General features: G+C 46.0%; 1 protein-coding gene across 1 annotated transcript; it reads right to left on the bottom strand.

Moving 5' to 3' along the window:
* Positions 1-16,530: 16,530 nt before the first annotated feature.
* On the bottom strand, positions 16,531-24,091 carry PTGS2 (prostaglandin-endoperoxide synthase 2). The gene is made up of 10 exons (XM_048313441.1): positions 23,984-24,091; positions 23,493-23,609; positions 23,238-23,381; positions 22,666-22,809; positions 22,102-22,283; positions 21,213-21,296; positions 20,796-21,042; positions 19,597-19,883; positions 19,289-19,436; positions 16,531-19,145 (listed from the first exon to the last, which is right to left on the bottom strand). The coding sequence occupies exons 1-10, from the start codon at positions 24,036-24,038 to the stop codon at positions 18,739-18,741; spliced, it is 1,815 nt and encodes a 604-aa protein (XP_048169398.1). The 5' UTR covers positions 24,039-24,091; the 3' UTR covers positions 16,531-18,738.
* Between the last annotated feature and the right edge of the window lie 474 nt (positions 24,092-24,565).

Below are 24,565 nucleotides of genomic sequence, written 5' to 3'. Positions count from 1 at the left end.
TCTGCTTGTCTCTTAGGTACAGTGAGTAGATTCCAACAAAACTAAAACTACACTAAATGTTCTGTGTTTGAATAGCAAGAAACACCCCCCAAGATAACTCCAGCCAGGCCCTGGTGAGTGCACGGATGGTTGGGAGTTGAGGTGAGAAGAGTTCCAGGATCTGCTTTGTGGACGTGGCTTCCCTCTCTGTGCCAGGCAATAGGAACTACAGGAACTTTTCCTTCCTGAGAAAACTCTCCTTTTTTTCCCCTGCATTTCTTTTCAAGACTCTGCAGAGTTTGTTTTAAGGACACTGCACATTCAGAGGCTGCATTGCATAGTTCCTATTGTCCTTGCTAAAGCCTTAAAGGAAAATCACTTGAATTAAATATTTTTCCCCCTGCCCCAGGCAGGATGTAAAAGAAAACAGATTCCTTAAACCATGGATGGCCAAAGTATTTTTATTTACTTTTTTGATGGCCGGTTTAATTGTCGTCAGTGACTGGTCAAGGGATTAAATGAAATCCACCTGTTTTCAATGCTGGTTGTGGAATTATTATGTATGAAGAATGTTTTTATGCACATTATAAACAAAATGGGGGTGATTTACACCAGCTACTGTAACAGGAAGCATTACAGAGTGAAATGAATTGCAACATAACACGCAATGGCTGAAGGCAATGAACTTAAAGTAAAATTCATTCTTCTGATTGCAACTTCTTTAGTGCTGTCATTGCTTAAGAAAATTGTGAAAGAGTGGGAGAAGTTTCAGGTCTGCTTGAATCCTCTGAATGCGTTCAAACTGACTGAGGGGAAATTTAGGTTCAATACATGTGGGGGTGGGGAGGTCCTGGCACAGGGTGCCCAGAGAAGCTGTGGCTGCCCCTGGATTCCTGGCAGTGTCCAAGGCCAGGTTGGATGGGGCTTGGAGCAACGTGGGCTGGTGGAAGGTGTCCCTGGCAGGGGGGCACTGCATGAGCTTTTTAAGGTCCTTTCCAACCCAAAGCATTCTGGGACTCCATGATACAATTTACTTTTCCCACCCTCCTTTATCTTTTTGCAGAGAACAGACCCCGGGAGGGACACTTGCCTTGTCCATCCCCTGGGTCCTTCCCTGATGTCCACGACCTTTCAAAGATGATGGACAGGTCTTGCAAGGACACCAGTCAGCACTCTGGGCACCAGTGGATGCCACCCATCAGGTCCCATGGACTTTATGGGAGAAGGTTTCTTGAGAGACCCTGGCTCAATTCCCTTCTAGCACTGCTGTATCCTCTCCTCCTTGAGCCCCATCTCTAAGCTCTGAAGCCTGGAGACCTTCCTGGGGAACAGTGAAGCAAAATAGCCAGAGTCCCTCATTCCCACCTGCATCAACAGTCACTAAATCCTCTGCCCCACTCAGACACATTTTCCTTGTCAAGCTTTACTGCCCGTATAGGTTTAGAAACTCTTCTTGCCAGCCTTGACCCAGTCCCTTCAGCTGTGGCCTTCCTGATGGCACTCCTGCACGCCTGGGCCATGGTCCCAGTCCCTTCTTTTGCAGACTGTCCCTGCTCCCAGCTCTGTGTGCTCCCTCCTCAGTCTGGAACTCAGAGTAGACCAGGCTGCCATGGACTTCCACATCCCCAGACCAGACTTCCTATTTTTGTGAGAACTTGCTTTCAGTTGTGAACAGAGAAAACATCTCAAGGCAGAGATTTCCTTCTCTGTTTAGACCTAAAGGCACATTGTGACACTTGAATTTCTGCTTTCTCATTGTGCTGGGGGAGCACTGTGTCTTCAGCTTCTCACCTGGCAATTAACCCTGTCAAATAATCAAGGTGGTATTTGGATGAGTGTTCTCTTGTAAGTGATGCTACTGAATCAGGAGTTGCCAGGTGAGAGTATTTAGGAGCTGCCATGAATGTTTATAGAAGTGAAGAAGCCTAAAGAACTTTGCTTATACATGAAGAAAGTTTTAAAAAGTGTTTATTCTAGAAGGCAGAGTTTGACTCGGATCTGATTACATGATGCTGTTGATATTCTGCAGGCCTGGGCAGATCCCTGGACATTTTTGCTGTGGCCATGGTGACATTTACATGCCAGGTCTAAGGGGAAATTAGTGAAATAGAGTCATTTATTTGTATACATTCTTGTCTAATGGATTAATCCATGTTTACATACCTACTGTGTGAGCCACCCGGTAAACACCGAAACTTGAGGAGAGCACAAGATATTGGACATGGCTTTGCAGAGTTCCTTTTCAAAGTAAACAGGCCTGTGCTGCTGGTTGGTGCCCAAAAGTTTGATTTCCATTGTATGGAAACGAAGCCTGGCCAAGAAGAAGGTGCTCGAGCACCGAGGAGGTTAAAGCATTAAAGGATTTTCTGCACTCTGTTACCTTCCCTTTCTAGAGGGAGGCACTTCCTTTAAATATTTGGTTCTAGTTCCTACAATTTTTGAGTATGTGGCACTTGGACAGATGATTCATATGTTTTCATATACTTCTAGGCACGTATTTATTAGCTCCTCAGATACAGAGAATTGAATTTGTTAATTAATTAATTAAGAAGCTGTGGCTGCCCCATCCCTGGAAGTGTTCAAGGCCAGGTTGGACAGAGCTTGGGGCAACCTGGTGTCCCTGCCCATGGCAGAGGGTGGAACTAGAAGAGCTTTAAGGTCATTCCAACTCAAATTAGTCTGGGATTCTGTGATTTGTGAGTGAGTACATGAGTGCGAATAGGAATTCAAATTAAGTCATTTTTTTGTAACAAGTCTTGTTATGAGACAGTGTAGAGCTGCATCACTGCTGCATGACCAAAGCAAGAAGATGATGAAATCCATCAACAGCTGCTGAAATCCATCCCAGCCACCCTTATTTCTCATTATTCCTGATGCTGGCATTTATGAAATCTCTTTTTAGAGAATTTCTACTCTACAGGAACTCTTGAAAACCTATTTTTCTTTGAATTGCAACAAACCCAAGACGAAAATGTTGGGATTCCCTGCAAATTGGAAGAGCTGTTGGTGATGTGCCATGTGTGACGGGCTTTTTTCTTGGCCATGCCACAGGAGTGAGTCAGTAGCGTGGACAACAACAGAGAAACAAAAGCCAGGGATGTGAAAGGTCTTATTTCACTGGTGTGTGTGTGGGGGGGTGGTGGGGTGTTGGTCATTTTTCCAACTCAGAAACCGGTAATTTGTTTCAAAGGTTTTCTCTGTTTCATGCCCTTGATGGAGATGACTCAGATGAGAAATTTTCTGAAATTTCCCTTGGCAGGTTATTGCACAGTTTTATAGCCTGCCACCATGAACAATACTTTTGTGAACGTGTTAAGCCCTTAAAAACACGGATTTGTGAAAGTTTTGCGTGAGCTAATGCAGGTTCTGTAATAACTTGGTGGCATAAATGGAATTCCATTGGAATATGGTCTTGGGGCTGTTCTCACCCAGGGAGGGGCTGTTTGGGCAGAAGCAGACAAGTGTCCTTGCAGAAGGAAAGCCCTGCATGGCACTGGCGTGGTGACGGTGTCAGCGCTCACGTCCCTGCCTTGGAAAAAGCTTTTAGGAGAGCAGAGTAGCTGAGGCTGCAGACACTTACATTTGTTGGTCCTCTACCTATGGCAGCAATTCTTGATTGCAGGATTTTGGTTGTGCCCCCAGCCCAGGCCCATAGCGTAGGGGTGACCATACTGACTTGCATTTATTTATTGTTACTAATCAATGAATGGCCCTTCTTCCATTCATCCAACTAATTATTACATCTATTTATACTCTGGGCTTTGCCATTACACCAAAATGTCGTGCAGCTTTACAAGTTGCGTGGAAAATGTCATCCTTTTGTTTTAGAATTGCATCAGGTGAGCTGAATAGGCCTCAAGATGAAGAAGAGAAGCAATGACTACTCCAGTGCCAGTCACCTTCCAAATGCCACCCGCTCATATCTGCGTCATGGGTGAAGCTCTGGGCTGATCCTAGAGGTGATCTGCTTTGAGCTGCAGGTTGGACCAGGGTTTTCCTGAGGTCCCTTCCAGACTGGGTTTTCCTAGAAGCCAGTTTCTCCCACCAGCTCTCTTCCAAACAATATATAATATAATATAATACAATATAATACAACATAACATAACATAACATAACATATCAAATCACAGAATGGCACATTTCCCACTAACTTTATTATCATAAATATTCCAAATTGGAAGGGACCCACAAGGATCATCAACTCTTCAGTGAATGGCTCTACACAGATCTACCCCAAAACGTTGGTGTCATCATCACCATGCTCTGACCAACTGAGCTAATCTAATGAATATATCCAAGTGTCTCAGGTGCTGGCATGGCTTTGTCCATGGCACTTGACTTCCACACAGATCTTTTGTCTACCTCTGCAAGATGGCCAGCTGCCAACATCGAGATTGGGTCTCTTCAGGTGACAACCTGAGTTTTTGTCATATTTCTGCCAGGCATGCAAGGCAAAACTGATTAGGAAAATGAATTCTGTTGCCAAAACTTTGCCCTGAAGTATTGTGCTGTCCTGAGAGCATTTCGTCACCTAGACAGTGCTCATGAAGACAAGAAACCTGGAGAACTTCACACGTGTCCTGGTGCCTGGGAGTAAATTACCTCAGGTCTCTAATGGCTTCTCCTGATGATCCTGAAAGGAATTTTTCCCCTCTGTCATCAGTTTCAAAAGTTAGCCAGTCCTTGGTATTTCCTCTAAGAATTTAAGCTCATGGAGAAGCAGTTATAGATTATTTCATTTCAGCCTGTGGGATGAACACACAGATGCCACACAAATACCAGTGAAATAGAGTTTTCCCATCAGGAGTGAGAGCAGGAGTATTTGAACGGGCTTCAGGCTTTGGATCCAGAATTGCCTCACTGTGCTAAACTTGCTTACGCACACCTAAGCTGTCTGCTGGACAGCCCTGCTGTCTGCTTCTGGTCAAAGAAAGATTGGGGGTTGATGATTCACAGCAGGCAGAGAAATCAGTTGTGAAGGTGAAGCTTCTCTTAATTCCGGCTTTTGATGTATGCAATCCATTGAACCAGAACAGGTCAGCAGCAGTGGATGACATTTACATGTGTAAATACATTACACACATAATCCACTGCTCTCAGAAACCTTTCAGGCATTTTCAGGCATTGTTAGAAGTCCTTTGTTTGGATTTAAATAGAGTGTATAGCATGTCCATACTCTATATGATATATAGTGTTACTGTGCTCCTCATTTAGAGTACTTCAGGTGAGGTGGTAAAGGGTAAAAGTGTAGCAGATAAATCACATTTTGCCAGACAGCTACAATTAGTTGGGGTCACTAAAAGCTTTCTTTTTCTGGGATAGAAGGAAAAAGCCTTGCTTGGAGTCTGAGCCGGGTCTGGGTGTGCTGCGCTAGCGCCGTGTCACACCGAGCACAGCAGCACATGGAAAACCCATCCATCTGCATCTGCTTTTCCCAGGAACTCACACTTTCTTCACCAACCAGCACCAGGCGATGTCAGAGTCCAGGAATTAAAAAAAACAGCAACAAAAGAAATCATTGGTGCTGTTCCAAAGTGCTGGAACAAGAATGGTGTTACGCCACTCCTCTGCAGCCGGACGAACAGGGATGGGGATGCGAGAAGCTTTCCAAGCACCGTGATACAACTCCTGGCTCTCTAAGCCTTTCACAAGGTCTTCCTAACCCTCATCTCATAGTGTTTTGGCTCCAAACTGGAGCGATTTCACTTTATTGGGATTCTCTCAGTACTTCTGGCTTGAAATAGGGTGATTATGCTTTTCTTCTTTATTCTCCCCATAAAATGTTTTGCTCTGGGTACTTTCTTCCTGCATAAGTGACAGCATGAGAGGACATAAGCAGTTTCTGCCTTCATAATTTTTACCTTTTTTTGGTTATTCTATACATTCAAATCCCTCTAAAAGCCAGGAAAGTTACAATTCCACATTATGTAGAATCATAGAATCGCAGAATATCCTGAGTTGGAAGGGATCCAAAAGGCTCGTAGGTCCAGCTTTGATGTAATTTGATGTAATGTAAGGAGGAACCATGAAATTTTCATTGTATTCTGCCACTACCAAGCGCCCCAGCCCATATTTCTCCTTCCTTGGCTTTAGTGTAAGTCACAGATGATTTAGGCAGCCATAGGAAGCTTTACGATTTCAGACAATTTCAGAGTTTTTCCAAAAAGCAAAATGTTTTACACATCCAAGTTGGTCTGAATCATCCTCTGTAGGTGCACAGCTCTGTCCACTGACTACACTGGGGAGAAAAGGCTCTTTTTTTGTCTTCTGAGTCACAGCTCAGTTGTATTCGCAAAGCAGACGGAGAAGGCTCAGACAGGAGGTGGGCCGTGGATCTGCCTCCTTCCTCAGGGGGAAAAAATTCCTGGGATTTGTCAAAAGGAGCCGTCCTGGCCCTGACAGACAAATCTCTCTGGGACAGCCATCAGAACCAAGGGCTCTTCCATAAAAGGAAAAGGAAAAGAAAATAAAGAACAGGGAAGAGCTGGAAAGTAGAGGTGGTGAAGGGAGGGTGGGAAGCCCCATGGTGGCCCTGCAGATGTGCCAGGTGAGCTGGCCCAGGGGGGCTGTCCTTGGAGGCAGCTGGAGCTCCATGGAGACATTTGGAGCTCCTTGGGGACAGCTGAATGTCCACATCTGCTGGCCCTTCCTGCCCCCATCCCTGACGACCTTGGCCAGCCGGGAGTGTGGACACCGTGCGATGTCCACTGCTGACTGTTCCTGCTCGGTGACTGTCTGCCCAGTTTCACGTGCCTCTGCAGTTTATCCTTCCCAGAGCCTTCCCCTTCCTCCATTGCCCTCCATCCTTTTTTCTCTTCTTCCTATGCTTTCTCTTCGTCACTCCTGTTCCTCTTCCTCCTTTGCTCCATCTTTGACTCTGTCTCCTTGTGATATTTTTTTTCCTACACAAGAAAAGCCACCACACTTTGGATGATTTGTTCGTCTGCTGAGTTGTGTCTTTCTGAAAAGGAAGCCCTTCACATGAGGGTCTGTGTTGCTACTTTTTGTTTCTGGACCACAAGAGCTGCTGCCCATGGAGGCCTCTGGGCATCAGGAGAATATAAATAATGATAATTAATGGAGCACTGCATTCATGGACGAGCTGGGAGAACTGATGACACTGGGGTGATGTTTGAGACCATGTAGGAAAGGCTGCGCTGAGATGTTCCTCCTGCAGTTGTGGAGCAGTTCCCACTCCAGGCTGGTGTTAACTCCCAGGAGCTACCCATTAGCACACAACAAGGCACAGGGCTATGGGTACTTAAATTCTGAAGAAGTCTGTGCATAAGTGAGTTTAATGAAGAATAGCAAGTTTAACAAAGACGTTAGTCCATGTCCTTGCAAGGTCTGCCCAACTGCACATGGACAAAGTTAACACCAGCTTTAAGGGCTCCAAATTGCTTTTCCATGCAGCAATGTCTACCAAAATGAATCCTTTGGCAGACCCTGATGGACAAGCTCTCAATGCAATGCCCTTTCCCATATCCTTCTTCTAGAACATCTCCACCCCAGAGGATGCATTTCTGGGGTTCATCCCCACACTGTGGTGATGGGTCTTGAGCTCAGCCAAATGAACTTGTGGAGCTCTTCCAAAGGCACTGAGCTAAGCAGTGAATGCTGGCAATTAAAATGTGTGTCTGCTCTGCACAGCCTTTCCAGGAAACTTCTCCAGATCCTTGTGCGTGGAGAGAGTTCTGCTAGATGAGAGAGGTGTGAGGAAACACTGGGAATGGCAGGAGGGAGCAGGGAGCTCTTCTGCCCTCATCCAGGAGGTGCCTCCCTTGTCCAGGCTCTCAATTTAAAGCTCCACAGCAGTCTTGCTGCCAGGACACCCAAGGTCAGCCCCGCCGACTTTAGGCAGCAGCAGGGCTCTTATCTGTGCTTCTCTGCCTCTTCTCTGGTGTCCATGAACCCCTGGGTGATGTGCTGAACTTGGTGTCATGTAGGGGTGTCCTTTGAGAGGTGCACAGAAGGTGTCAGGGGTTTCCTCACACTTGGGATGTGCTGGGGTGACCCTCCCACTGTGCTGTTCCCAGCACCCACAGCCCCATGGTGGGAGCACCAAGGACCATGACATCACACAAAGGGCTGGGTTTTGTTAATATTCCCAAGTGTCTCGTGACTCTGAGATCTTTTCTGACCCCACAGGAAGCCCGAGTCTCACTTTTCTGTCAGACCACACAGTGCCCCCTTCGCTGTGCGGGGACCACTCTGTGACTGGGCTCTGCTCAGTGACGCCAGGGTTGGGTCCATGATTGGCTGCATCCCCCCCATCATTCCAGAGCTCTGTTCTGCACCAGGCTCTGGGAATGAGAGGAGGAGGGAGCCATGGTGCCATAGCAGAGCCTGCACCCCTCACGTCCTGCCCTCCTGGAGTGCGTCAGATACGCCACGTAGGGCTCGGAAGTGTGAATGGGTTGGTGTCTGTATCTTCACACACCTTCACAAGCTGACATCACAGTCAGAACAAACAAATTGATAGGGTTTTCCCTACCCAATTAAATAAATTTGGGTTGCTTCCCAGAGGCACTTTTGCTGTGCTCCAGTGTGACTTTTTGTGCTTGACAATGGCTCCACTTTGCATATAGGGGAATTTTAAAATCTTTCTCCTTGTCCCGGTTCGTTTGAGGGCAGCATTAAATATCTTAATTTTCCTTAGGCTTTCAAACCTCAAACAACTTATACATACCATGTCAAACATCTTCTTCTTCTATGACAATTGAAGAAATATGATCCAAGTGGTGCGATCATATTTTGGCCTTTTGTTTACTTTTAGAGCCCTGGGAATACAGTATCCAGGTGATGATGCTCTCTCTGCCAAGTGGGCCAAAGAACTCTGTTCCAGGACTAGTGGTAGGCAGGAGAAGATCTGTCATCCTACAGAAATTTTCCCATTTTATGGCAGAAGAGAAATGGAAATTTTAAGTTGTGGGGTTTTTTAAATGAAAGGAGGGAATTGATGGGGAAAGAGTGACCCTGCAACAGTGATTTTATTTGGAGTTAATGTACTTACCTGGAGGATTGAGGCAACACAAAAGCTGATCCCAAGCACCGGCCCAAGACCCTCCAAGAGAGGTTAAACCTCTGCTCTCTCTGGCAGATGGAGGGGAGGGGGAAGGCCTCAGCTGTGCTTTGACCAACACATTCCTTGCTAGACCAGAGAAACACTTCCCAAGGACACCTTAGTTGAACTTGGCTTGTCTCCAAAGTATTACATTCCAACAAAGGACAGATTTGTCTGAAAATTTCCATTGGCTCAAGCTGAGAGGTTTCCTTGCTTCCCAGCACACAAAGGAAATGGAAATGAACTCCTGTTTGCTATGGTGGGGTGGGAGGAGAAGGGGATTCCAGCTCTGGGTGTATGCGGCTCCACACGTCCGCTCCTTACTCATCCTGAGTCCACTCAAGATGCGTAATGTTACGGAGCAAAATAAACTTCCCCCTAAAGATGCTTTTGTTGGAGATCAGGAAAAGTCCAGGGCCCAGCTTGAGTCTAAAGGAAAAGTCCAGAGCCCAGCTTGAGTCCTCAGTGCTTGCTGTGGCCCATGGCATCTGAACAGAGCAACTCCATCCCTGTATCTGCAAACAGTGCAGGGGGGTGGGCCAAGAAGATCCGAATCATTCCAGGATCCTATGGCTTTGTGTTTAGGGATGGGAAGGTGAAGAATTTGGCTATCCATGCGGGGACATTGTAAGGAGATAGTAAATATTTTTTTTTTACAAAAAAGAATAAAGGAATTTGAAAAAATGAGAAATTGCTTTTCTCAATGCTGCACTCAGCCAGGGGAACCTCAGCATTGCCCTCCCATGGATTTTTACTATTTTGTTCCCCTGTTATAATTCATATATTTCTTAATTTTAAAATTGGTTTCATTGCACCTGTTCTGACTTCTGATATCATTGTGAAGTAGGGCTGAAGCTGTTTATTGCCTGACATGCAGCTCTGTATTTCAATAGGTCTCTATTTCCTTCAAACTTCACTTTTATTCATTGCACCATCTCTATGTTATATTCTATTCTAAATCAAAAATGTTTTTTTATTATAATTTATGCTTGCTTAAGTACTAAACATACATCCTTGTTTAAATACTAAACAAGAAGCCTAAAGGAGACTTTATCATAATCTGCAGAGGAGTAGTTTAAATTATGAGGATCAAAACTTGGAAGATGTTTATTACAACTTTTCATATTGGATTTGGAGACACGCTCCAGCTCTAACCAAAAAAACGATAAACACAAAGCAGGTCTTCCTTTCCCCTGGGAGTGGTCACCATATTCCTCCTTAAAAAATAGGTCTGAGGACAGAACTGGAAAAGTGTTGTCTGAAAAAGAAAAAGAAGCGGGCTCCAAGTCCAAATTTTGACATTTTCAAGCTTTTAGACAGATTTTAGATTGGCAAAAACCAGCTCAATGAAATTAAAAAGCAAAATTTGCAGAAAAATGTACTTGTATGAACTTGTTTTACGAGTAAATGCACTTTACTTCTTATCACCTTGCAGCCTGTGCCCTGTCAGGGTTATGAGAGGCAGGGAGGGGAAATGAGGAGGGGGCTTGTTAGGGGACTCAAAGTGTGCAGCCATTACATAATTTTTGATTACATATCACCAATGGAGTAAGAAGAACTTACTGAGTTCTTCTTGATAAGCTCTCTCAATGGAGAATCGAGCGTGGCTGTGAACTGGAAGGTGGGGCTGGCTTTGTGCAAGTCAGGCAATGATGGATTGCTCTGTCAAAGTGTGCGCATTTATGGCCCTTTAATAATAAAGAATCTGATTCGTAACCTCCCATGTTGCCTACCCATTCAGGTACTGATTCATGAGTAATGTAGCTTCTTTTATAAAGGAAGGATCGTCTCGTGAAAATGAAGCTAGAGGCAAATAAATAAAATTTTTATTAGTCACTCAAGATGATTTATTTGACTTCCAGTTCCCCCAGTAAATTTTGTAGTTACTGAGAATGAGCAAACAGATTTAATGTGATGGGGAGCAGCACATCCTTCTCTCAATGTATTTTTTTCTTAGACAAGCTATTATGAAATTGTTCCCCAGTCTGTCTTCTGGTTCCTGGTCTCTAAATGAAGAGGACAAAAAACTTTAAAAATGACTAAAATTCTATTTTGGAGTTTGGTCTTGTAGTATCTGGCTGAAATCAGAAGCGACAGTAATCTCATAGGAACCTTTTCTAGGGAGCTTCCCTGTCCATTTTTGCAATGTCAGGAGATGCAGACAAGCCCTTGAGTTTTCCAGAAGTCAGTTCTAAATCTGATATGCAGCTGCAGAAGAGTTTTTCAGATTGGTTCAGAGCACCGAGCATCCCAAGGTGCTGGTTTGTGTCAAATCACACCTGCACATTTTCAGTCTCTAACAAATTCCACAGGGAAAGGGCTTCCCACCTCTCTTGCCATTGCATTTGCTGAAGGAGAGTGGGACGTGCAAATGATGTTTACAGCAGCCCAATGTCATGCAAATCGTCTGCAACTTCAGCAATGCCACCTCGAACATGCCAGCTGGAGGCACTGGAGACCTGGTTGTTGAATAAACAAATATTAAGGAAAATGGTGGTAAATGTTCACTTATTTGCAAAGAAGGTTTAAAGGGAGTTATGAGAAATATTTGCAACAAAGGGTCAATGAGGAAGTGACTTCAAAGAGGAAACCAACTTCCTAAAAAATCAGAAACCCTGGGGATTTTTATTCTCTATTCACATGAGAAATGGTATTATTTTTGCTGCTGCTTTTAAAAACTTGGCTGTGAATTGCTATTGATCTTGGCTTGCTGTGAACCGTTCCCTGCCCTAATTTTTCTTCTATTTAAAGGGATATTTATTAAACTGAAAACCCTTACACATTTGGCACCTCCTTCCTAAGTGATCCAGAACACTTCACTGTCGGACAGAAAATCTCCAGAGATGCTTTCACGATTTCTGAATCTGATTTTGGCAGAAACCAAACCCCTAGGCTCTGATGAAGCAGAGTCACTTTTCAAAGTTTCATCTCTCCTTGAGTGTTCTGATACTTGTTCTGCAGTTATGGGAGACATTAACTTCATGGAGGGTGTTCATATGCCCCTCAAATTTTCCTCAAAATGAGATAAGCATCCTTTTTCTTTCTTCAGACTGAGGAAAAACACATGGAAACTTCAGTTCAGTGTTTTATCCATGTCCACCTACTGAGCTGGAGATTCAATTTAAAATTGAATGAAAACTATTCCTGATACAGGGTGAAGACTATGTAGAACATCCAAGGTTTCTTAATATACAATAATGCCATCTTCCTTTTGGAATGATGCTAAATCCTTCTCTTCATTTATAAAAAGATCTTCTTCTTCATGGTCAGGTTAGGAAATCTTTTTTTCCCCATCCAGCCTGGGTCAGTTATGATGACAAACACTGAAACACTTGACCTAGCAAGCAGTGAAAAGATGGTTTGCTGCCCCACTGCCAGAAACACATCCTGAATCTGCCTGAAATTCTACCAATTCATTGGACACTCAGAAAATTCAGTCCATTTCTAATTTTAAAATATTTTCTTTTTTCCTGCTTTCACTGAAATTCTCCATGCTACAGAAATCCCAGCCCTGATTTAGGCGGAATGGGCTCTCCTTCCCTGCCTCTCTGGACGTAATAGCTCTGGATGTGATGGCATCACCACATGGAACATCCTCGCCTTGTGTAAGAGCTGCTATTTCACCTCTGCGCCAGCTCAGCCAGGATTTGCTTTAATGAGTACCTACCACTGCTACTTAGAAACTCTGCCATTATTTGTTAGGCAGGATTAATTAATCTTGTCTAGGCAACAGGCTGGAAAGCCACAACTGCGAGGACACTGAGCTGTGCCAGTCTCAGGGCAGGGTTTTGGAGCTGCTGGAGAACAGCCGTGTTTTGTTGCTCTGTCATGGCTCACTGCAGAGTTTCAGTGCTTAGAATCATACTAAAAGATCCTTTTGCTGGGTTTTTACCCCAAAGTCGTGGTGCTTCTCATGGTCTTGGTTTCACCTCCCACCTCATAAATTCAGGGATATCCCTGTTAGCTGGAGCCTGTGTGGCTTGCACAGTGTTCCCTTGATGAATGCCTATGGAATAATTTCTTTGGGTACACCTCCTAAAGGGGGAAGGAAGATGAGACCATTTGGGGAACAGGCCTTCCCACCCCCACAGCTGCTCAGTCTCCTGGGCACTGCTTTCACGCTTTTAGCAATTTTGGGGTGTGCGTGTTTCAAAGGTTTCAGGTGCTCCCAGAGGAAAGTCAACCGCAATGTGGCCCTTTTGGGGCAAATGAATGGGTGTTAAAGTTCCCTGTCAGCAGGGCAGGTTTGGACAGGGATGCTCGCACACACCTACATCCACCTCGGAGTGAGCCTGGGCTACACCTGGTTACTGCAAGAAAATAAAATACAGAGCAGGAATGCAGCTCCCACAGGGCCTTGGAAGGATTCTGGGGTTTGTCCTGAGACAGAAGAATGAGCTGCTACTTTGATCTTCAGGGTCTTTTCCAACCTTACTGATTCTGTGGTTCTATTAAGTAAAGATTTGAGGCACTTGCAAGCAGGATGCTCCTGGTTGTGTGACACTGTGTTTTACCAGTGCCCTTCTGGTAAGTGTTAAGTAATTTAACATTGAAAAACAAAACAAAACAAAAATATATAGATATTAGGGTTGCAGTTGGTTAGAAGATGCAAAGTATTTTCAACTTTTTGTAGATGTGCCCTGCTATGGGCTAAACAGAATCATAGAAACCCAGACAGGCTGGGGTTGGAAGGGACCTTAAAGATCATCTCTACCCCCCCTGCCACTTCCAGGTGTCCAGCTTGCTCCAAGTCCCGTTCAGCCTGGCCTTGGACACTTCCAGGGAAGGGGCATTGATCCAGAGATCCTCAGAGGGCATGCAGTGGGTTGGTTTGAAAGCAGATGCTTTGAACACTGCCTTCTTTCCCCAGGTTTAGGGTTTCCCTGCCTTGCTTTGTCTCTGATGGGGAACACCCGCAGGATGAAAAGTAACCAGCATGAGTCAAATTCGGAGTGCTTTGCACCCTGCCCTCTCCCAGTGGCAAACTGGAGAGATTTCACCAGCTTTAACAGGTTCCCTCTCCCAAAGGTGCTCAGCTCCCAACGTGCCCGGGCCACCTCTGGCTCTGCTTTCTCGAGCTTTGGCTGGAAGTGAACGCTGAGATTTTCAGTGCGGACTCAGGATTTCCAGACAAGAAAATTGCAGAATGGAAAATTTGGTTGGGTTTGGTTTTGGTTGTGATCGGTACCTTGCCAATATTGATGAAAATATCTGGACTTACTCTATAAGTAAGCACAGAATTCAGAGATTTTATGCTAATAGGAAAAAACAAGCGGATTAGAGGAACGAATTACAAATTGAATCCAATCCTGTTGCTCCTCAGTATGTTATTTGCAAACTGAAATCCCAGATTAAAGAAAAAGGAGCATTCAGCTCTTTCCAAGGAGACTTCTTCCCCATGATATTCCTTTGGGATATCGCTGCATTTCTGCCTTGTGTGGTTCTTTTCATGCCTTTTAGCAAAGCGGGTAGGGTGTCTCAGTTCACCTCCTTTTCCATATTTAGAGCATAGATCTAGCTACAGCCTGCTCTTTTCTGTCCTATATATACAGTCCTACAACGTTTAGGTGTCTTCCTTCCTGGTCTTCCAAAGGAAACAGCACAGATTTGCAATAAGCTTTCCAGAGCTGTTCACCTATTTCATTCTCTCTCTCCAGCCAAGACACCTGTTGACTTTTCTGCATTGATGCTGAAAACCAAAGGAGTATTTTCTTGTGGCCATCTGTTACAGGAAGGTCTCCTGGAATCTGGAAAAGCAGCTGCCTTGGGAGCTCACTGTAAAGGTCAACTCAGCTCAGCTCAGCTCAGGTGCAGAGCCCAGTCTGGTCAGGGCTCCGACTCAGCACGCGTAAGGAATTCCTGCGCAAAGGGCAGAGAGTGAGTGATGCTGGAGAAAGCCCTTGGCAGGGATGGGAGGTGACCTGCTCCCAAAAGCACAGAGCTGCCGTGAGCTTGGATGGACTTCCTGCTGAGTCCCCCTCCTTTATCACACTGCCTTGGGTGAAACAGTTCCCTCAACCCAGGCTGGGGAGCAAGAATTTGGCAGGGCAGGTTTCCTCTGGGGAACATTCTTGCCTTTTGTGTCATCAGGACATGCCCCTGGCTCAGAGGGAAGGAGGAGCTCCTCCTCTATCAAGCTATCTCAGCCATCATGCTCGAATCCATCCGGGCTGGCCCTTCCCTAATTAGGGCAGCAGTCACCCAAAACACCTTCTTCATGGATGACCCTGCAGCTGCCTGATCACTGCCCATCCTCTCCCACTGAAACCACCGGCCTTGTCTTCACTCCTCCCCTGCTCAGCTTCCCCGCAAAACAGGGATGTGGCAATTCACTTGTGGGGACAATGAGCTGACTGGGTGTTAAAGGAAAAAAGCCCCACACGTGGTCTGTACCTGCCCCCATTCACCCACAGCCTGGAGTGTGGCCAGGAGAGGCACTGAAGTGATGCTTTTGCAAGGGTCCTCAGGACATTGCATTTTTGGGGCTGAAGATGGTCACTGAAGTGATGAGAACTGAGTGTTGAGGAGAATTGCTGGAGGTGTTTGGGTGCCTGGCTACAGAAGGAATGCAAAGGAACTGCACACCTGTGGAGATGGAAACGAGCTCCAAAGCAGAAGCAGAACTGTCACACTCTCAGGACTGGAGCGTTGTTGGGAATATTGACCTGTGGCACACTGGGATGAGCTTGGACCAAAGAGGACTTTGGGTGGCTGGAAGGAAGGTGACTCTGAGTGAAGGACTGTGGCTCTGGGGTTGGCCTCTAGACAGAGGCTGGGAGAGGACAGGGCACCAATATTGGGATGGGGGAGTACTGGGGACAGTCAGCAGTGGGATGATCGTGGGGGACTGAGGTGACACTTGGTCAGAGGCTGGTGCAGGTGGTGAGTGACAGGCAGTACAGCAATCCCCTGGGATGTCTCCTTCCCAGCTTCCACTCATTCCTCACCAGAGGTGAAAACGCAGGGAAGAGGCTGGGTGGCCTTGAAAGTGCTCACTGCAAGAGGGGGACACATTGTCCAAGCTCCTGCTCCAGCTTTTAGGAAGAACAGCCCTGCTCTGGTCCAGTGGTCACTTGCATTACAAAGCGGTTTCCCCTTCTGGAGAATGCCAAGCATGAAAGGAAACAGCTCTGGACCGTTCTAGCCTGGGAAAAGGGAAGTGAGGAAGGGAAGTCAGTTACACCAAGGCAGTGTTGTGCAACTCCAATATTGTACTTTCCCTTTGAAGCTGCCAGGGCAGTGCTGGCATCTCCGCTGTAGATAAGAGGAGCTGGCTCTTCCAGGGATGGAACAGTGAAATCCCTTTTCACTTGAGGCCAAAGGGACAAAAATTACATCATTTGGGCAATTTAAGGTACAGGCATCTTGGGTTTGACACACCAGAGAATTTAGTGCTGCTGGTAATGCCTTGTAATTCTCCATGTAATCAATTAAAGAACTGATCCATCCTAAACACTGCTGAAGGAAAACACAAACAAAGGAGCCCATAAAGGTAATGTTTTCAATTTATTTGTATAAACAATTGCATTTTAACAACATTGTTGTCCTACAAAAATAAAGTGAAAAACAATTCACAGAATTTTAAATAAATAATCTCAAACACCCACATTTAGAGGCTGTGGAATACAAAACGCAGAGTGCACAGGAATCCTTGCTGAAGCTGCCTGTAACTTAACTCAAGTGAGATGGTCTGAGGAATTCCTCTGTACCTACCCCAAAATAACTTGATCTGTCCAGACTTGCCTCCCTTTGCCTCTCAGCCAAACCCTGTTCCTGGGTTAATGGCAGAAGGGTGCTCTGAAGGGTGCCCAGAGCTGGGTCTGATGGACAATTGCATGACGAACAAGTGTCCAAGCAGCGTTCACTCATTAGCACATACAGTACTGACCACCTTTGCATACAAGGGGAGAGAAGGTTTTCCCTTCTTCATGCCTCACAGAGAAAAAGGAAAACAAAAGCCGTTCTTGCTCCCACAGCATCCATACCAAGGACCACCCCAGACCAGTCACTGGTATCGATGGCTGCAGGAGAGCTTGGTTCTGCTGTTCCCGGCCACAGCTACAGACCTACCCAGCACGAGGCATGGCTGGCTCTACACAAATCCATGGAAAAAGAAGAGCCACAGACAAACTACACTACTGCCAGAGCTGGTACAATGCACAAGCCTCTACAAGTGCTTGAGAGTTCAGATGAAATGGAAAACTCAAGTCCTTTTCCACAAGTAGTCAAGGAATTTTGGGCAGGGGCACAGAATACCAGGTTGCTGTTCTACTCCAGTCTGATGTGACATTTTCTTTTTCCCTATAGTTCCCCAGCTGTTTTTATGGGAAGATCATCTTCTACATTTCCTCTCTAGAAATTAAAAAAAGATACCCTTACATGCAAAGTCTGAAGTGCTGGTACAAGATCCCTATGTGCCCAGATGAGACTAGATATTTTAGTGCTGGATCAGGACAAATACATTTTTTTTTTTTGTGCTGGCCAGTTTTAAAGAAGCTTAAGCCACTTACTTAAAATGCCTCTGTTTATAAATTATAAATAAAACATTATCCCTCCCTCGCCCACTAACCCCCCAATAAATAGAAGTACAAATTGCACATACAGCTTGTGCACATAGGCAGAGCTACCTTCTGTGTCTGGAAGCACTGCTTGAATCTCTTCTGTGTTCAGTTCTCTGTGTATTTACAGAGCTGCTCAGTTTACAGCCCCCCTGGTTTTGGGAGCACAAAGCCACAGCCACACCCTAACTCCAGCTATACTGTCCTCCTGTCCTTAGAGTGACAGACATTAAAATTACATTATCAAGTAGACCAGAGAACTACAGCTATGAAAAGAATCCCAGTGCCTTGGGCTAAGTTTAAGACCTCCCCAAAGTTACATAATAAAAACATCCCTATCCAAATGCAAGCAGCCTTGTATTGCAGCCTGAGAGTAGTCAGTTACTGTAAAGCTCAGTATCTCATTCTCACACCCTTACACAACTAATACATCTGTCACACTTCCTTCAAAAAGAAGTAGAATCCAGGAAAAGTACTATTTTCTTTAAATATTTAAAACATTAAAAACATTTTTTAAAAAAGTTGTAAAAAAATTTACTTTCACCTAAATCCAGAAGTGGATTGGTACATAAGAGACATTAAATTACGATACAAAGTGCCCTATCTGCAATGAGGGAGAGGTAGGTAGCATCAACAACAAATGCAATGCATTTTCTGACCTTACATAAAGAAGTGAGTCTCAAGTATTTTTTTTTGTTAATTTTTGAGTGCTCATATGAAATCCATAATCTCTTCTGGCAGTTTTCATTAAGTCAGATTTTTTCTTGTACTTTTAGCTCAATAGCTGCTTTCAAGTCGCTGAGAAAAAAAGTTGCTTTTGTAGTGTTACGTGACCTATGAAAACTGCTAGACAGAATCACCACGCCTCCCCTTCATCAAGTATTAAAACAATAGTAAAAAGAAGTTGGAACCTTTATCCACTTTGGAATACATCGTTCTGTTACAGAAGATTTTAAACAAGGGATTCAGCACTGTCAAGCTCAAACACAGAAAATCCCTTTTGTAAATGGAAGCCTTACCTCAGGTAAGGAATTTAAGGCAACCCCCACAGTGAAGATGCTCAAGTTGGTTTTTTAAATACTAAGCCATAAATAGAATAAATAACACAGTTAAATAAATAAATAGACAGCTGGGTTTCTACAGCTCTGCAGAGCGCTCTTTCAGCAGGAGCGTGGGGTTGATATCTTCCATGGCAGTTTTTGAGGTACTAACGTTAATCGTGGCCTCGGTGGGCTCGGGAGGCAGGATGTGGAAGGCAGTGAAGGGACAGCCCTTCACGTTGTTGCAGATGAGCTTCTGCAGGGAGGCCGTGTTGACGATGTCGAAGCCCACCTTGCCCCCGAAGGTGCTGGGCTTCCAGTACTCAGGGGAGCAGATGGCGTTGCCCATCAGCCCCTTCAGGGAGAACGGCGCCCCGATCTCCACCATGGTCTCGCCAAAGATGGCCCCAGGCCGGGGCTTCTCCACCAGCAGGCCTGGGTACAGCTCCATGGCATCGATGTCCCCGTACAGCTCCTCCAGCTCCGCTGCCATCTCTTTTTCTCCTGCAACGAGTAAAAAATGTAAGTGGAAAAATCCCATTTTCCATGCAAGACTGTCCTGCTCAAGCCCAGTAATGACACTGCAGGACTCTGCGGGCATTTTAAGACAATGTGTCTCATTTGCTGGGAGGGATGAGGACTGTTACCTGTAAGCTCTTCGAAGGATCGGAACGGTTTCAGCATGAAGCGTTTCCTGTACTCGTTCAAGGACTGGTACCTCATCTGCCTGCTTTGGTCAATGGAGGCCTTTGCCACTTTCTGTACTGCAGCAGGAACGTTCTTCCCACCAGCAACCTGTTCATGAAAGAGGAAAAGCTGTTAAGATCTCCTGATATGAGTCACGAGGAAGTTGTGACTTTCCAGTGATTAGTTTTAAATAGCTTTATCCTGTTCCCTTGTCCCACCCCCAGCTCATGCCTCTGTTGGTTCACCATCAACTTGAGGAAGGACCTACCCTGCCAGCACTTTGCTTGGAGAAAGATTTGACCATATGGGAGAGGCCGTGCTCCAGCATGATGGAGTTGTTGTAGAGGAACTGCTGGAAGGTGTACTCCTGGTCGTGGATGCGGAAGGTGTCAGGCAGCAGCGGGTGCCAGTGGTACAGGGTGTTGAACTCGGCTGCGATGCGGTTCTGGTACTGGAACCTCTGGTTGAACAGCAGCTCGGGGTCAAACTTCAGCTTGAAGTGGTACCCACTCAGGTGCTGCACGTAGTCCTCTATAACAATCTTGATTGTCTCTCCTGTTGGACAAAGGAATAGGAGAGAACGTTAGCACTGCTTCTCCTCAGTGGCAGAGAAAACACAATTTCTGAACTGTTCTAAAATATACTTCAGTGATCAGGACAACAAACACTTTCCTGTAATCTCTCCTATAAAGCAATTCATGTATTTTATGTGACTAAGGCATGGAACAGTACTTCAGGTCCCAAGAGTTCTGGGCTGTGGGTAGTGAGGTGTTTTCCACAGCCTGTTTTCCCCCTCCCACCCTCCGAAGACACAATTCCTTGCACCCTCCACAGAACAGCACACACCAGCATTTACTCTGTGTTCAGTCACACAATATCTCTAGCAGAAAGGGAGGAGATAATGAAGAAACTTGATGTCTGAAAGCAAATCTCAGCTTCTGAACTACTTAATACAATTGTCTTGGTTTATGGTTTCAGTTGGGGCAAGGTTTTTTCCAGCTTAGACCACATCACCATTTACATAAGATGAAATACCACTGGGCATACAATTAGACAGGAGAACTATGCAGAGTTACATTTTTCAGAACCTCCTGAACTGTAGACTTAATCACAGCCTTTATTTTGAAGCATACCTAAGCTGACCCAACCCTAGGGTGAAAAACCCCCAAAATCCCACATCAGGGAGCCTGAGGTCATCCAGCCTCACAGGCTTTCTCTGAGAAAGGAACCTGAGCTTCCTGTCTTTTCACTGCTTTCAGTTCTGCTTCCCTCAGAAAAGGGAACTGAGTGTCACTGAGTTTTCTTCAGTTTCATCTTTAGCAGAGCTGGGGGGAAGCTGCGCCTCAACACAGCCCCAGTGACAGGCCACGAAGAAGCCACTCACACCCCAATTTATGGGATAGCTTGCCCCTCACTCCAGCTCTGCAGGCTTGAGCTGGAGCTGCACGTAGCAGCAGTGGCCCTCACCTATCAGAATGAGCCGGGTGGTCTGGAAGAGCTGCTCGTCGTCCCAGTCGGGGTGCTGGCGCTTGAGCACGTCGCAGACGCGGTTGTGCTCGCGCAGCCAGATCGTGGCGTACATCATCAGCCCCGGCACCAGGCCGAACACCTCCTGCCCCACGGAGAACTGCAGGTGCTCGGGCACGTGGGGTGGGTACAGCATCTCTGCCTGCGTGTCCCTCACCGTCGGCGGGTACATTTCTCCATCGATCATCTGTGTGTGGGGGAAACACCAGGAGTTTTGAGCTATGGTACTTTGGTTAAGCTCTGTCGGCTCTCTCAGCTCTGACTCACGCTTTAGATCACCTACACCATTCACACAGCACTAATTTAGGAAATCTATGCCATCCAGTAAGAAGGTAGGAATTCTGAGCTAAGACATACCTGGTATTTCAGCTTTCCATCCTTTCGAAGTCTCAGTTTAAGTTGTCTCTCCAGAGTCTCTCCATAAATGTGGTTCAAGTCAACCTATAAAACAAAAGCATTTGGGACATGAAGCCAACCTGCATTTTTTGCTATTTTAGGACAGGTCCCACTTCTATGGATACCAATAGGAGTTCACCCCCTAGATATTTACCTTTTAATTACATTACTGCTACCTTATAAGTATCATGCCCCAATATTTAACATGAAGCCAAATTATTTCCTGGCAACTGGAGCCATCTCTGCATAAGAGGAGGTTGTTACATTGGCAATTTAAAAGGACTCTGTTTAAAGTGTCAGCAACTTTCTACTATGCAGACAGCTTTCTATATATACACACACAATTTATAGCTCTGATTTGGACATACAAGTAACACTTACAGTGAAAAACTCTTTGTTCAAAGGCTGCCTATCTTGTAGGTAAAGATCCTAAATCCAAGTCTGCTTTTGAAGTTCTTTTTAAACTAAGGCTATTAGCAGTACACAAGCAATACTACAGTGCTGGATACAGCTCTTTGGAACCAACAGAGTCCAGAGAAGTTTTGGATACTCACTACATCTAACATGCTTTAGGTGAAAGCAGATTTTTGGGAATAATAAGTGATCACTGGACAGGTATTTTAAACAGAACCACTTCGGCAGAGCGCGTGGTTCTCACCCAGGAAGAGACACTGCCCAGCAGCAGAATTTGGCCTGAGGAGCAGTTGCAGAAGAGGTAATCCCATGGGATTGTGGCACAGTGTGCACACAGGTGTTTGTCCCCTGGCAACCCGCAGGATGCCATTCTGGCCATTCCAGCCACTCAGCAGCTCCCAAAGAGCACGAGCCATGTCCCCAGAAGTGACCGTACCCCGTGGCCGAGCGCTCTGGTGAAGGCAGGGCCCCTCTTGTGGTCCGTTTTGAAGAACTGGTGCGTGAAGTGCTGGGCAAAGAACGTGAACATCACGTTTGTGCCTTGTGGGTCAGGAATAAACTTCCTCCTCAGCAAAAACTTCTCCACGATCAGACTTGAATCTGGGAGCTCTTTCTTACCTGTGGGAGAAACAGACAGTGAGATACTCAAGACAACCCTTCATGAAATACTGAAGTTTATTCCTAACAAAAAGGCTTTAGACTTTCAGTGGAATATTGAATGACAGCAGCATACAAACAAGGGGAATTACCTACTTCTCTATGCTCACTTTCTTGATTTTATTAGAAATTTCTAAGTTCCCTGCTTTAGCATGTAACTCAACAGCAAGAGCCAGAATAATTATCTTTTAGATCTTTACACAATATATCCAAAATATGGTTATTCTAAAAGTCAACTATACTGAAAAAAGGCTACAGACAAGCAGGTCCCATAAGAACTTCTAATTATTTTTTCTTCTTAGAAAAGACCAAGCAATCATTACGTGTCTGGTTTATCCCTCACCTTTAACACCCATCGGTGTTGGGCAGTCAAGTCCTACTGGTGGAAGGCTTCTTGTGTAGTAGGAAAGATTGGAATAAGCTTCCCAGCTTTTGTAACTGTAGTCACTATTGTAAGTTGGTGGGCTGTCAATCAAGTGTGATCTTGCTGAAAGACAAATAAATATTTGGTTGTTTTTAACTGTACATTTTAGTCTGAAAAAGTAAATCACAAAGCCAGATCTTTTCCATATATTCGGCAGCAGTTGTAAATTCCACACAACCCAGTTACTGATGTTAAATACGATTACAGTTACTGAATAACAGGACTGGATCCTGGTTTATCAGGTGGATCTCACTACTAACATGAGCAATTGGGTGCTAAATTCATGTCAGCAAATTATGGACTCTTGCGGAAAGTAGAATTAAATTGCACTTCAGCATGTTTCATACAAGTCTGCATCATGCAGAAGTCTTATTAAATTTTGGTGTTTTAACCTTAGTGCAATTTAGGCTGCTTGATTTATACACAGATCAATTCAGTGCAATATCCTGGAGTAAGTTTTAAGAAGACTGGAAGAAACAATCCACACTTACATGTTAGTACATATCTCATAATAGTGTCCCGTAAGAAGGGAATGTTGTTGATGATATTCCAGGCTCCTTGGAAGTGGGTGAGGATGTAGTGGACAGTGTTTGGTGATGGTTTCAGCACTAGCCTCAGCCACGTGAAGAATTCCGCTGCGAGAGACAATGGGAAGGTCATTATTAATCAGCTCATGGAGGATAACCTGCAATGCTGGAATTGGATTACGCGTTCCAGTTCCACAGAGAGGGGTGTGGGATACTCACGAGTGGTGCAGTTCTGCCCGTAGTAGCCTGTCCTGGTGCAGTCGCACTCGTAGCGATCGGGCCCCGCGGTCATGCAGACGCCTCTGTTCTGGCAGGGGTTCGAGCAGCAGGGGTTGGCTGCGAGGGAACCAGAGCTCGGGTTAGCACCTCTGCAATGCACTCCCACCTTCCCAGGACTTTGTACAACGAACGAGAATGCCCTGGAGTTTAATGTTGATCAGGAAGGCATCACAGCGCCATCCATCCATTCATCCATCCATCCATCCATCCATCCATCCATCCATCCATCCATCCACGGTAACCTCTGGGCTACCAGGGAGCAGCTTTAAAAAGCGCAAGAATTCGCCTCTTGTCTGCTGCTCCCTCTGAAGGGGAGATCACCCCGCACAGGGCCTGGCACCCACACACACCAGAGAAATGGCAAGAGAGCGAGGAGCACAAAAAGCAAGAAGGCAAAGCGTGCGTTGATCCGGAGCGCGGGGCGGACTCACCGGCGCGGCCGGCGGCCAGGAGCGCGGCCAGCAGGGCCAGGGGCAGCAGCGGCATGGCGGGGCTGGGCTGGGCTGGGCTGGCGGGCCTGGCTCGGCAGCTCTCTGTGCCGGCCCCTGCTTCCCCTCTCCTATTTATGCCAGGGCAGAGCGAGCGCGGCTGAGTCACTGGCCGGAAGCCCAAACCGGGAATTTCTCGGCCCGCCCCGGCCCCGCTCGGCCCGGCCCCGCTCGGCCCGGCCCCGCTCGGCCCGGCCCCGCTCGGCCCGGCCCCGCTCGGCGCAGGTATGAGGGGCGGCCGCTGTCGGCGGCTGAGGGACGGCACGGGGCTGGCACCGCCACAACGAGCTCCTGCCAGCGCGGGGTTCCGCTGATCGACCATTTATTATGTATTTAATTCATTAGGCAGGAGATCGGAGGGCTGTGATCACACACGGGCTGCAGAGCACTCGCGCTGCAAAGCGCCACACAGAGCGGGAAGGAAGGAATGCTGGAGGGAATTTAGTTTTAGTTTAGTTTTAGGGAATTTAGTGTGTCTGGCAAGACCAGATCCTGTTATTAGGCATTTTTGGAACAAACAATGGC

Source organism: Corvus hawaiiensis, chromosome 9 (genome assembly GCF_020740725.1).
Source record: "Corvus hawaiiensis isolate bCorHaw1 chromosome 9, bCorHaw1.pri.cur, whole genome shotgun sequence".
Lineage (NCBI taxonomy): Eukaryota > Metazoa > Chordata > Aves > Passeriformes > Corvidae > Corvus > Corvus hawaiiensis.
The sequence above is the reverse complement of the archived record's forward strand: the minus strand, read 5'-3'. Positions and strand labels throughout refer to the sequence as shown.

Bases quoted from the DNA above. Each gene is read 5' to 3' on its own strand.
- PTGS2 (XM_048313441.1), bottom strand. From the start codon at position 24,038: ATGCCGCTGCTGCCCCTGGCCCTGCTGGCCGCGCTCCTGGCCGCCGGC. The intron at 22,284-22,665 runs GTGAGGGATAAA...TTTCTCCCACAG, and splicing joins AACACCGATGGGTGTTAAAG to GTAAGAAAGAGCTCCCAGAT. The intron at 19,146-19,288 runs GTAACAGTCCTC...TACTCGTTGCAG, and splicing joins ATCCTTCGAAGAGCTTACAG to GAGAAAAAGAGATGGCAGCG.